This window comes from Lynx canadensis, chromosome F2 (genome assembly GCF_007474595.2).
Source record: "Lynx canadensis isolate LIC74 chromosome F2, mLynCan4.pri.v2, whole genome shotgun sequence".
Taxonomy (NCBI): Eukaryota; Metazoa; Chordata; class Mammalia; order Carnivora; family Felidae; genus Lynx; species Lynx canadensis.
Genome location: NC_044320.2, coordinates 9,793,766 through 9,807,239, shown reverse-complemented (window position 1 = coordinate 9,807,239; position 13,474 = coordinate 9,793,766). Strand labels below are relative to the sequence as shown.

The following is a 13,474-nucleotide window of genomic DNA, read 5'->3' as shown; positions in this document are numbered from 1 at the left end:
AAGGTCAGCAACACCGAACTCTAGCGGGTCCTGAGGAGCAGACAGGGACTGTTATCTCCCTACCAGACACGTGGTTTGTGGGGGATTGGGAACCTAGGATGTGATATGAACCAAGGAGTTTGTGTTCCTACCAAATATTGTGGGGGATTCTGGTAATACCCTGCCTTCTGCCTGGTACCCGGTCAGGTGAGTGGGTGGATGGAGGGATGGCTAGCGTTTCAGATATTTTACAGCTACCGTGATATTAATTTGCCAGCATGGGCATTTAAACCCCCAAAACTTCCAGCCACTGGGATAAACCCTTTAAAAACAAACAGACAAAAAGTCCAGGACCTGAGACAAGCCTGAGCAGTGATCCTGCCTGGTGGTGGCCGTGGCCCATGACACATGGCCACTCGTAACAACTAGAACGGCAAGTATGTTTTCAGGGCTCCTACCGGAAGGTGTGTTATCTCAGTTCTTCGTAGACATCCCCGGCGGGTCATTGGTGTCCCGTGGGTCATAAGATCGATTAAATACGCTCCTTTGTTTTTAATAGAATAAAAAGTCATCTTCAGTTATCATAGAGTGGAGATAATAATTGTCTGCTCCGTGGCTCTGTCTTCTTACCTTTGACATCCACCCATGCACCGGTATCTACAACATGTCGTGAAAACCAAACCAAAACCAACACTGATGGGAGTATTTATTGAGATGCCAAGGTGGGCTGAAGGAAGTACAGAGCCCTCGTCCGCCCCCTCTAAATGCACATTCCCACGCGGGCTGACACTGCCGTGCCAGGGTCGCCCCAGCCCTCTTCCCCTTGAGCCTGTGCTGAGGACAGAGAGGAGGATGCCCTAACGGGAGGAAACTACAGGGTGTGCTCGTCACTTCCTCTGGGGATCTGTCTGGGGCCATGTTGGTGCCTGGTCCCCACACCACCCAGCGGCTTCCCCAGAGACCTTCTGCTTCTCAGGCCCTCCACTTGGGGCGTGGCTTCCTCGCTGTTCTCCTCAGAGCTGGAGCTGAGGGAGGAGGCCGCAGGCCCTCCGTGCGAGCTGTCCTCACAGGACGGCCTGTGGCCCTGGCACTCTCGTTTGCCCGAGGACTTGAGGCTTTGGTTAAAGAAGGCAGAGGCCATGCACTCGGCCGCCGTCCGGTCACAGGCACAAAGCAGCTTCGCGCACAGGCTCTGCCCCACACCTTTGAGGGTGAGAACAGAGTAGTGGACGTGAGAGAGGGACGTGGCCGGCCTGTCTGGCCCTCGGCCCTGTCCCCCCACCCGCCATCTTGTTACCTCCTGGCATCCAGCATACGTGATCTTCCTGCTGGGAATGTTGTCGCTTTCTCCTCCTGGTTAACTCCTACCTGTTTGTCAAGACTCCCCTTGGCATCCGCTCCTCTAGAAAGCTTCCCTGACGCCCCTCAGTAAAGGCGGGGGGGGGGTCTTTCCTGTGGACGCTCATCAAATCCCAACTATGGTTCTACCTTCTAGCACGTTGTGTGTTAATGACATTGTGCATTAATCATCTGTTTCCACCTTCCCCTCTTGCCGGACAGAGGACCTTGCTGGCAGAGCCCATGTGCTCAAGCACCTAAGTAAGTCGATCCCTGACACCCATTTGCCGAGTTAGCACTCGGGAAATACTTGTTGGAAGGAACCGTTACTTCTCTGGGCCAGACTTTCCGCCTTCGTCAAATGGAAGTAGTTGTTGTCCAATCTGTTTTAACGTTGCCAGACAAAATACGGGATGCCCAGTTAAATGTGCATTTCAGACAAATGTGTTCGTATAAGTTATGTCCATTCGGGGCATGCTTACACTAAACAATTATTTGTTTATCTGAAATGCAAGTTCATGGATTTTTATTTGCTAGGTCTGGCAACCCCACCCGATTTCTCGAATGTTGCATGGCGTGGGGTTGGGGGTGGATATCATGTGTGTGACGAGGAAATGAAGCCAGTTCTAAAAGCGGGCTCGAGGCGCATGAGAGTGACGCTCGCTCACAGGGACGCCAGTTCTCAGACGTCCCCGCCGAGGCTCCTGGGGGACGGGGGAGGGGGCCGTAGGCACATCTCTCCCATCGGCCAGGGCTCTCCCTTTTTATGGGGTTCCTCGGGGGTCTCACTTGGGGAAAGATTTCTGCTTCTTAGGAAGAGAAGAAAAATGCCACGAGACCCTTGAGCACTCGAGCACGAGGACTCTGTCCTCGGTCCTTGGCAACATGGTTTTCCGGGCCTCACTCCTGCCACTGACTTGTTTCTGCCTGTGTGACCCTGGCCTTGGCCACGGCCTCATAAAGGGGAGACTCGGCGCCCCTTCAGAGGATAGTTGGGCGTATTAACCGTTAACACACCCTGTGATCTCAGGCCAGCACGTGGTAGGCACTGCGTATGCCCGGGCTGTTGATGTTATCCCCGGTCCCCTCCTCGCCAGCTCTGCGGGCAGCTGGTGACTTAGCCTGTTGAACTTCAGGGCCCTCGTCAGTATAGGGTCCTAACTGTGCCTCACGGTTAAGAGTGTTAAATCACATTCTAGACGAAAATGTGCTGGGGGGAGCATCAGTAGGCATGAGCCGTACGTGACGCTGACATGAACGAAGGGAATGGCTCGCTGCACGGGCCCGCGGCACTTACACTTGGCTGTACCGTCCACGCACTCCGCCGGTGACCGAGGAAGCCTCTCGAGCAGGCAGCCCAGCCTTCTCAACTGCTCCAAGCAGCAGTGGTGGGAAAAACAGCACCTAAGACCAGGGACAACCCAGCTGCCCAAGGCGCTCCTTCAAGGCCTGCTTCTCCCACAATCCCTACAGCAGTGAGAGAAGCCAAGGCCGCCTTTCCAACGCACATAGGACCACTATGTGTGGCTGTTTAAGTTGTGCACTGCACAAAGATGCCACATCTAAGACCGTGTCAGTCACGCTGTATGCATCTTATTATCAAAAATGTTCTTTTTTTGTATTTTTATCACAACTCTGTTGACTGCAAAGCTTTTCTGTTTTATTACAATAATTTGCCCACAGATGGAATAGTCTTGAGGAAGGGGTGCTGTCTTTCGTTTACACAAAGGAACCACATGGATTAGTGACCCCACTGCCTCCAACCTTTTACATAATAGAATAATTAATCCCACATCCATAGGGCACCCCCTTGGCCCCCAGCCTTGAAAGAGAGCAGAGCATAAATGAAAAACAGCATCTAGAAAAGTGTCCCACACGGAGCAAGACCTCGGTAACCGTATGGGAATGAATGAAACAGTGTCTTGCTTTTTAGCCTGACAAAGCCTCACAGTTGCCAGTGTCCTTTAGCCACACGGACATCCGAAAGCATCTGGTGACACCTCCAGCCCATAGGAGATGCCACTCCCCCGAAATCCTCCCTTTGCAACTCGTCCCGTCCTTAAATGGCGCAGTCACAGCCTTTGGTAACGCTTGTGCTCAGCCAAGGTATCAGCTGTGCCTGTTGCCAGCAACCCCAGTGTGCCCGTCACGTTAGCTGGTGGCTGGAGGTCCACGTAGGCAGCCCCACTCAGCTGTTGTTACGGCTGAGCCCCACTGTCTGGTGCGTGCACCTGCCCGGGGTCGGGGGTGGTGGGTAGCTAAAATAATAGTTAAAGTCTGAAGGCAGTGAGTGAATGAATCAGAAATCACGTATGATCAAAATGCCCTTAAAAGTCACCCCAGTTGCCCAGAATGTAAAGCATACGTGGTTTTGAAAAGACCCCCTTGCGGAAAATGGTATCAATTTGAGAACCTCTTCCTCGGTCAAGGCTGTGGCTGGCAGTGTTGATTCCTTCCCTGTGAATGTCGAGGAAGCCATATTGACTTCCTTGGTCAATATGCCTGGTCGTACCTCATGTTTTTGTGCAATATGGCCGGTGGCCAGGAGGCCTCCAAAAGCATCCCCCTATCCTTCCATGGGACCCTAGGTTTCTACCCCTTGCCCGATCTGCCTGAGTGCTGTGGCCTCAGGGACAGTAGTATTTACATTGTTCTCTGTCTTGGAGAGCAGAGGGCGTGCTGTTGAACTTCCGAGTGTAGACAATGTATGATTGTTATACACTCTGCTGGAATAAACACGTCTTCCGTGTCACCCGATGGGAAGGAAGTTCGGAAGGTGGCCTGTGCAGCCGAGCCCCTCGCTTCCTCCCCATGAGATTCCCTGCAGTGGAGCTCGATGACGGGGTGAGGGCAGAAGGGCCCGTGGAGGTGAGTGACACGGGCACCCAGACACCTTCGCACCTACAGGTGACATGCCCCATGTGCCTGCCATCCCCGCTTCCAGGATGGTCTGTGGCTGTCGATTTCCCTTCGGTGGCCCCCCATCCCAAGGGGCCTACGCCTCTTGAGCGCCGAGCTCTCCACTGGCCGGCCGTGGGCCTGGGCGGTCCTCATGTGCAGTCGTTAACGCCGTATCAACTCTGCCCTCAGAATATTCCTGCAACTCCTGTCTAGGTCGGCTCCTGCCCCGTTTCCTCCGTCCCCTCCGTGGCATTTATCGCATTGCTGGTCTTTTTGTCGCATTGCCCGTCTCCTGCCCGGTGCAGCACTATTTGCTGTAACGGCACTGGCCGCGTGTTTCGATCTGCTTGGTTCGGGTGTAACCATTTGTGTGTCTCCCACACCTAGCACGGTGCCTGGCACCGAGCAAAAGCTCAAGAAATGTGGGCTGAGTGCATACGCGAGGGAATGGACATACTCATCAATGCATGAGGTCGCTGAAAATTCTTCCAGGAGTGGCGGCTATAAAACGTAGCGGTTAGACTTCAAAGTTATTGAGAAGCTGAATTTCACTGTGGCCACCTGCAGCGCACCCTGAGCCGGGGGGGGGGGGGGGGGGGGGGGGGGCTGCCAATGTGACGTGTTGGTCGTTGCAAAATGGGCAGATTTGGGGTCATTGCAAAATAGGCAGATGGACTCTCTTAGGGCAGCAGGGCAGTACCTGGGGCAGAGCTAAAAGAGCTCTAGACTCCCACCTGGAAAGGTCCGGACCCGTGTGGGTCTGCCCCTTCGTAGCTGAACGGCCTTAGTCAAGGCTGAGCCTCAACTGCTCATCAGGAAACTGGGCCCGTGATGGCAGCAAGCCGTCCTGAGTGGGCTAGTGCTTCTCTGTGAAGCCGCGGCCAGTGGGCCCTCTCAGTGACCGCTGTCCCGCCACCCTCGCTCGTCCCTACCTGTCCAGGGCATCCCTCGGCTCGCCTTGTCCTTCTTGCCCACAGTAGCAGCCGTAAGCTTCAAATTCCTCCGGGCATCGGGACGTCAGACAAAAGAGCATCTCTCCCAGCTGAGGCATCGCCCGCGTGATGTTCCTGCTTCCCAGGTGCAGGAAGGTGACCCTGTCACAGGCTGGCGAGACACAGGACTGTCAGGAGAGCAGGGAACACTGGGACGGCATTCGCGGTGATTCACGTGGGTACTGAGGGTCCGGGGAAACTCTGTGTCCTCGCCTCCCCCGTTTCCTGGGAAAATCGCCACCGCCAGTACACCCCCCCCCACGCCCCCCCCACCACCCTGTCTGCTGTGTGGCACCAGTTGTGTTTCAGAGAACAAGCCTTTCCCTCCAGGCTTCTGCGGCCCTCGCCCAGGCTCCTGGTCAAATCCCCCCGAGGGGTAAGGGGGCTGGTCAGGACTCCAGGTGCTTTTCGGCCACATCTGATTACAGAGTGGAGGGACTGTGTCCACCCGAGGCCCTGGCAGGGGCCCAGCGTCCTGGGGGCGTCCTGGCCGGCCTCCCAGGCTTCCTGACCCCACCAGGAACCCCCGCCTTCCGCCAGGGCTCTCCCTTCAGAGGCCTGGATTTTCTTTCTCTGCCTCCGCCTCTGCCCTCCTCCTGCACCCTCCTCCCCACCCCATTCCCTGCCTCCCCTGCCTGCGGCTTTGGCCAACTTAGGCTACGGTCCACCGCGCAAACCCCGCGATCACATGGTCGGCGGGGGGGAAACCGAGGAACCAGGGGCCTTGCGAAGGGCTCCCGGCCCGGCCTCCCTCTCAAATGCAGCTCTCTCCACTGCTCTGCTGGGAGGAGGGGAGAGAAAGGGAGGGTTAGGAACCCCCCGGTGTTTCTTTCTTTCCAACAACCGCGGTGTGGGTAATGCCACCCACGCTCTTCCCCTGGGGGCCATCGTGAGGGGTGGGAGCACGAGACCAGCGGGCCCCTTTCCCCGGCTCAGCAGCTGAATGGCCACAGGCAGGTCAGGGCCCGTCTGTGTCTCCTGAGCTCACCTGGCAAGGAGCGGCCCCTTGAGGTAGCACCGACAGGAGGTCACAGCGTGATACCGTGGCCCGAAGGGCTCTGCTCCCGACCCACGCGGAGGATCTCAAGGCCGAGAGAGGCCACGTGCTTCTCTTCCTGCTCCTGCCTACCTTTTCCAGTTGTCTCCCCTGGGCCACTTTTGATGGAGGACGCAGCAAAGCCCGGAGACTTCAAGCCAGCGGGGACGATGGTTACACCGGGTGCCGAGGCAGCCGTCTCTGCGGATCCTGAAAACGCACAGCGTGACGGCTCATGTTCAAAAGGTGGCCCAAGAAGACATTTGCAGGTGGACACACGATCAAGGCCAAATGCAGACGGGTGTTTCAGGAGAACACAGTGTTCGGGTAGTGTCCTCGATCTGGGTTTGCAGACGTCGGGGCTGAGTCTTGGGGATCCGCGGATGTTGCGTGGGAATTTCCAAATGCCCCGCGGTAACCTCGAAGCGGACAGGAGCCCATGCCACATGGATGACCTCCCACAACGAGGACTGTCACAGCCTGCCAGGCCTGTGTGTGTGGTGTTAACCGCCATGCACCTGCCTGCAAGCGGGGGTGGGGTGGGGGGGAGGCCTGGCATGGTGTTCACAAATGAAGGAGTGGGGCGCCCGGGTGGCTCAGTCGGGTAAGCGTCCGTCTTTAGCTCAGGTCACGATCTCACGGTCCGTGAGTTCGAGCCCCTCGTCGGGCTCTGTGCTGACAGCCCCGAGCCTGGAGCCTGCTTCGGATTCTGTGTCTCCCTCCCTCTCTGCCCCTCCCCTGCTGACTCTCTGTCTCCCAAAAATAAACAAACATTTAAAAAAAATTAAAAAACAACAACAAGTGAAGGGGTAACAAGCACGGTGCATCCTGAAGCCAGCTCCTGGCACTCAGTAGTGTTGGCGAGCAGGACCCCGCCTCAGACTCCTCGGAATACGGGAGCAGCTTCTCGCCACACTCAGAGTTAGGTGCCAGGTCCTTGCTGTGGCCGTGAGGCGGCCAGGGGTCTGGCCCTGCCCATCCCCCCACCCCCAGGCTCCCTGGCACCGTCCAGATCCCCCTTTGCTCCGTGTCTGCCCCATCTGTTCTTTTGGCCAGAGGTAGGGATGTCTCCAAGCCAGTCTGGTCCAGACAGAGGGAGCCTCGTGGGCTCCGCCCCCACCATCTGTGGACCCAGAGCGCTGGGTGAGGCTGGGGCATCTCAAGGGCCCCCTGACTTGCAGTCTTTCCCCAGATCCGCCATGTTGGTTTGCTTCATATCCCTGGGCTTCTGTGTCCTTGCTCAGCACTCCGTTCCCTGGGGGTTGGGCACACAGCCTTAGTAGCCCTGTTGTAACCTCTGTCTAACATCATGCCCCCCTCTCCAATCCCGTAAACAGAAACCCACGCGCGGGTTTCTTTCCATCGTGTTCCAAACTGCTGGGAGCTGACAGATTCTCTCCTTGACCAGCCTCTAGCCGGCCTCCTCTGGGCCTTCTTCTCGGCCAGGCCTCAACCTGGACCTATGAGAACTTCAAATTCACGGCACAAACTCTTTCATTCATGCCCTGCCCCCACACTAAGGAGACGCTCACCAACCCCAGGCTGGTGTCCCCAGGATGACCCAGCCTCCCACTTCCCCTTGACTTCCTGCCTGAGAAAGCTCGAGGCAGCCAAGAGAACTTAACAGCTTGAGACGCTCACTGACCCGGCACTTGCCTTTGCCTAAGTTTTCAGAAAACAGCCCCCTCCCCCCATTTTGGAATTTTTTGCTTCCCTGATTCTGCAGGAGCTCCCAACAGCTGTCCGCCCTCCCATTCGCCCTCTCAAAGGCCCTCTCACCTCCACCCAGATCCTAGCCAAGCTCAGGGACCCTGGAGTCTCCCCTCCCCACTGCAGAAACCTGAATAAAATTTGTCTTGCCACTTTGTTAAGTTTATTTATCCATTTGGTGGGGGGTGGGGAGGGGCAGAGAGAGAGAGAGACAGAGAGAGAGAGAGAATCCCACTCAGTGCAGAGCTCAACACAGGGCTCGATCCCACAAACCGTGAGATCATGACCTGAGCCGAAGTTGGATGCTAACCTGACTGAGCCACCCAGGCGTCCCTAGCCTCTCTCAATCTTAATTTCCCCATTTCTAAAACTATGTTAATAATACCTGTGTTAAATGTTTATTTATTTTGAAAGAAAGAGAGTGCATGCGAGTAAGGGAAAGGCAGACAGAGAGAGAGAGAGAGAGAGAGAGAGAGAGAATCCCAAGCAGGCTCTAAGCTGTCAATGTAGAGCCTGATGCGGGGCTCGATCTCACAAACTGCGGGAGCATAACCTGAGCTGAAACTGAGAGTCGGACCCAGGGCCACCCAGGCGCCTCAATGATACCTGTTTTGTGTGTGAATAATCCTTCTAGCCAAATGCCTAGCAAGGAGGCCACGGTCAACAGCAGCCGTTAGAATCGCTCGGGGAGGGTGATGACATATCTGGTCTGGGGTCGGAGGCTCTCCAGGTGGAAAACTCTATCGGCAGATGGAGCCCCAGAAGCCCGTTTGTCTCTCTGCTGAGTCTGAGCGTCCTGCTAGAAGCCCTCCCCCTCTGAGGAAGAACTTTCTGGATCATTGGTGCTAATCAAACGTGAGACCCCCACCTCATCCCCTTAGAGGAGGGCCTGTGGCATCCCTCACCCTGCCTGAACGGCCACCCCAAATGCCTCTCGCTCCCCAACTCCCAGGCCGAGAAGGTCACTGTGCACCTGAGGGCAAAGTCGGTCCAAGTCTCATTGCCCTCAGCTCTGACACTGGGGACCCACCTCCATAAATTCGGTTAAGGTTTGGGAATTCTGGAGGCACCTGCGTGGCTCAGTTGGTTAAGTGTCTGACTCGATCCTGGCTCAGGTCATGATCTCATAATTCATGGGTTCAAGCTCCACGTAGGGCTCTGCTTGGGATTCTCTCTCTCTGTCCCTTCCCCTCTTGCACTCTCTCTCTTTCAAAATAAATAAACTTAAAAAAAAAAAAAAAAGATTTGAGAATTCTGTCCAGGCCTGGTCCAAAGCTCCCGGAGTGAGAGGCCAGCCACTCTTGGGTACAAAAACCACTCCTTTCAATTTTCCTCGGAGGGGAGAAGGAGGAAAAATGAGCTACCGTGGGTCTTTTTTTCTATTAAAACAATAGAGGTTTTTGTTTGCTTGCTTTTAAACAATAGTACACGGTATTAGTCATGGGATCCACAGGTGAGGGCCAGTTTTTCTCCAGGGCAATTTGGCAACATGGGGCGAGCCCTACAAGGATCACGCCCTCAGTAACTCAGCTTCTCGGCATTTGTGGTGACAAATGAATCCAAAGTGGTGGGTTTAAAGCCTAAATCTATTATTCACAATAACAGATGTTAGAGATAATTGGCTAAATACATTTATGGTCTTCCGTACCAGAAACTGTGGTACAGCCACTCAAAATCATGTTATAGGAAAATATTTAATATCAGGGGAGTATCACCTCATTAAAAAGATTTTTTTCCCCGTTCATGCTTTGTCTCTCTCTGTCCCAAAAATAAATAAACGTTGAAAAAAAAATTAAAAAAAAAAAAAAAAAGATTTTTTTTTTTAATTTTTTTTTTTCAACGTTTATTTATTTTTGGGACAGAGAGAGACAGAGCATGAGCAGGAGAGGGGCAGAGAGAGAGGGAGACACAGAATCCGAAGAAGGCTCCAGGCTCTGAGCTGTCAGCACAGAGCCCGACGCAGGGCTCGAACCCACGAACCTCCGTGAGATCATGACCTGAGCCAAAGTCGGATGCTTAACCGACTGAGCCACCCAGGCGCCCCGTCGCCTCATGTTTTAAGTGATAACAGCTCAGACTTGCAAAGCCACGGCACCAAGCGATCTTGGTTCATGTTAATTCATGTTAATTAAGGTCATAGAGCTGCCCTACTGGTGGGGAGACAGTAGAGGGAAATGCCTCTAGCTGTTGAAAGTGGCTGTCTGTATAATGTGACATTACAGGTGATTTAAATAGAAAACAATACACAGTTTTCTATATTTTTCTAAAAGCATCTCTTTATCAGGTAGGCTTCCCTTTCTTTCTACCTTTTCTTCCCTTTCTTTCGAAATGGACCTACCTTTTAACTTCCTTTGTCTGCTCTTGGGAGAGGGTGTAAAAGGGACTTGGTTTCCATGGTTCTTCCATGTTTTAGAAACACCAGATCCCATAAACGTATAGGGATGACGGTTATATGCAGGCGGGAGGACCCGGTGTGCTTACCCGGAGCGGGTATGGTCCGAGCGGCTTCCGCGCCTTGCTGGCCTTGGCCCGTGCCTGCCCACAAAAAAAGAGAGACGGGATGAGTGTTGACTCCGGTCTGTCCCACCCTGGCTTCCAGAAGCGGTTGCCATCCCACGGGCACAGGAGGCAATGTGCTCGTTGCTCTGCCCCTGGCTACCTCCCAGGAGCTGGTGGTAATGGGTGGGTTGCTGCTAAGCCAAAGAGACTGCCCTCCCCAGACACGGGCTTGCTGGCAAAAGCAGCCTCGACCTGCAGGTCTCGAAGCAGGTGCATCTTTGAGCTACTTGAGGAAAGCAGACTTCTCCAGAGTTTCAACAAACAAAAACCTTTTTGTAACCACGTATTTTTGAACGAAGAAGAACAAGGCAGCAGAAGGGCTCTAGTTGCCTGCTATGTGGCTTCCAGGAGACTGCTGAACCCCGGTCCCCTGCGAAATGAGATTGTTGTTGTTTAACTGCGAGTAGGCTCCTACTACGCTATAGACTGGGTGTTTGTGCTTCCCCCAAACTCATGTGTTGAAACCTGATTCCCAGCGGGATGATCTTGGGGACTTTGAGAGGCGATTAGGTCAGGAGGGGGGAGCCTTCATGAATGGGATTCGTGCCCTTACGAAAGAGACCCCACAGAGCTCCCTGGCTCCTTCCACCATGTGGGAACACAGCAAGAAGGTGGCTGTCTAGGAAGCAGGCGTCCCTGAACTTGACCATGCTGGTGTCTTGAGCTTGGACTTCCAGCCTCTAGAACCATGAGACATAAATTGCGTTGTTCACAGGCTACTGACATTTTGTTGTAGCAGCAGGAACAGACTAAGACCTACTACAAGCCAGACACAGTATTAAGTGCTTTGCTCGTCCTAAACAACAACTCCACAAATTAGTACTGTGCTCGCCTTCACTCAGAGATGAGAACGGGGGCACACAGAGAAGACAGGTCACTTACTGTAGGTCATGGAGCTAGGAAGTCACAGAATGCAGTTCCCGGGGCCAGTTGGCCGAAGGTGGCTGTCCTAACCACTGAGCTAGGGGGCTGTTGCACTTCTGGCCGTACTACAGAGAGCCAGTGGTGGTAACTCCCAACACCATGGGGGAAGGAAGGAACTGCCTTAAATTCAGTGTGTCAAAGGTCAAGATTGCCATGGTGATACGTCGAGATCGGGCTCACGAGTCTACTGCTGTGGACACATAAAAGTGGACACAGAACCTCCGAGGTTCTAAGCCGGGAAGATGGTTCCCTTCAAAGTAAAATTCTCAGGTTCAGAACGAACGGAATACTACGCTGTCCTACCCCAGGCAAACGACTGCCCCTCAGAGCGCCTCCTTTATCTGTCAAATGGGGCCTCCTAGGACCAGGCGGATGAACCCAGAGGATGGGCGTAGGGGCTTAGGAACGGGCCGACACATTGAAGTCCTCCGTGATGTCGCTGCCTGTTAACCAAGGAATCTGTTTATTCATTCTTACTAATTAGTCAATGGTTATTATGAGATATATATGCTTATTAGTAAAGAGTCCATGGTTATTCATCACCACAAGCGAAGTAAATGATTAGATTACTTCTTCCGAGGACACGTTGGCCTAGATGTTTTTAGGGACGAGGCTGTTCTCCGTGAGTCACCACGACACGGAACAAGACGGAACAACAAGAGACGGAACAAGTCTTACAACCTGAGACTGGGTTAGAGACCAGTCCAGCGAGTCTGGTGCTGAACCACCTGTAACTTTTAACCTCCCGGAGCCCCAGTTTCCTACATCATCTGAAAAATGGGTATACTAATGTGTCTTCTGGGGCCCGTCAAAGAGCCGTCATCAGAACTGAGCATGTATATTTAGATGGCATGTCGCCACCGGATCCCGTGCAGTCCCCTCCTGCGGAGTCTTCTCTGCTTACTTGTCCTGGAGGGCGTGGTCAGCGGGTCGGCTCTGGTCTCAGGAGCCACTGTGGAAAGAAACCACTCAACTTCAATTACCCGCCCAGCTCAGCACGTAAGCCAGGCAGGGGTCGCCTGCAAACAAAACAGCTTTGGGGGCCGAGGGACCGGGGGGCTGAGGAGAGGAAGCCCATGGTGGTCTGATGAGGAATAAGGACACGCTGGTCTCCATTAAGTGGACGAGGGGCCACATTAGCACCAGGCCTGTTTGTAGGCAAAGAGACCAGCCAATGGCCCCTTTGGGAGAACGAGACACTATGTCCCCTTGCTGGAGCAGGTCCACGGGGGAAGGCACCCGAAGGGGGGGTGCAGTCTAGCGGTAAGGACAGACGCCATACAGGCCTCGAACCCCAGTCCGCCACCCAGCTGCACGTCTTGGACAATTTCTCTCTCCAGCTCACTTTACCATCTCTGTGAGGGGTTGATGATTTCACCGGGTTGTGTGAGCGTTAAATGAGATTTAATATTTGAAGCAAATTGTCCAGTGTCCCGCATTGCTTTTTTCACAGCCGCACCAGACTTCCGAAGAAGACGCTGGCCCAGAATCCTCCCATGCTCTCTCTCATTTAATCCCCTGTCACCCCGAAGGACAGGTGTAACCATCCCTTTCCAGGGGCTGCTAAACCCTGGCTCAGCCCTCAGCCTGTTTTTGCAAATAACGTTTTAGCGGAACACGTTCACACCCATCCAGTTACCGACGTTATGGTTCCAGTCCAAATGACCGAGTTGGGTCATTGTGACAGAGACCCTATGGCCCACAAAGCCTAAAATATTTACTATCTGGCCCTTTACAGAAAAAAAAAAAAAAAAAAAAAAAGCCAGTCGCTGCTCTCTGAAGTGAAATGGAAGATTAGAGAGGGCGAACCATGCTTTCAGAGTTCTACAGCTGAAAAATGGGAGAGCCAGGAGACCATCCCAAAGCTGCCGAACTCCAAAGCATGGTTGTTGCATGACACGATGGTGAGGACAGTCACGGGCCCTTTGTCTTTTTCCCTTGTGACCGAAGCTTCTTCCTGCATTCAGGCTCCCTCCTTTCCTGGAGGGCATTTGTGGGCACTGCGAGGTCATGGGTGTGCGTGCGTGAGTGCTGG

At 53.9% G+C, this 13,474-nt stretch overlaps 1 protein-coding gene across 1 annotated transcript in view; it reads right to left on the bottom strand.

Moving 5' to 3' along the window:
• Positions 1 to 850: 850 nt before the first annotated feature.
• OC90 (otoconin 90) overlaps positions 851 to 13,474 on the bottom strand; it is a 29,977-nt gene continuing 17,353 nt past the window's right edge. Inside the window, exons 9-14 of the mRNA XM_030304506.1 lie at positions 12,344 to 12,391; positions 10,438 to 10,491; positions 6,340 to 6,456; positions 5,151 to 5,322; positions 2,615 to 2,721; positions 851 to 1,182 (exon numbers count right to left, since the gene is read on the bottom strand). Of these exons, the coding sequence (XP_030160366.1) occupies positions 851 to 1,182; positions 2,615 to 2,721; positions 5,151 to 5,322; positions 6,340 to 6,456; positions 10,438 to 10,491; positions 12,344 to 12,391 (830 nt within the window). The remainder of the gene's footprint in view (positions 1,183 to 2,614; positions 2,722 to 5,150; positions 5,323 to 6,339; positions 6,457 to 10,437; positions 10,492 to 12,343; positions 12,392 to 13,474) is intronic.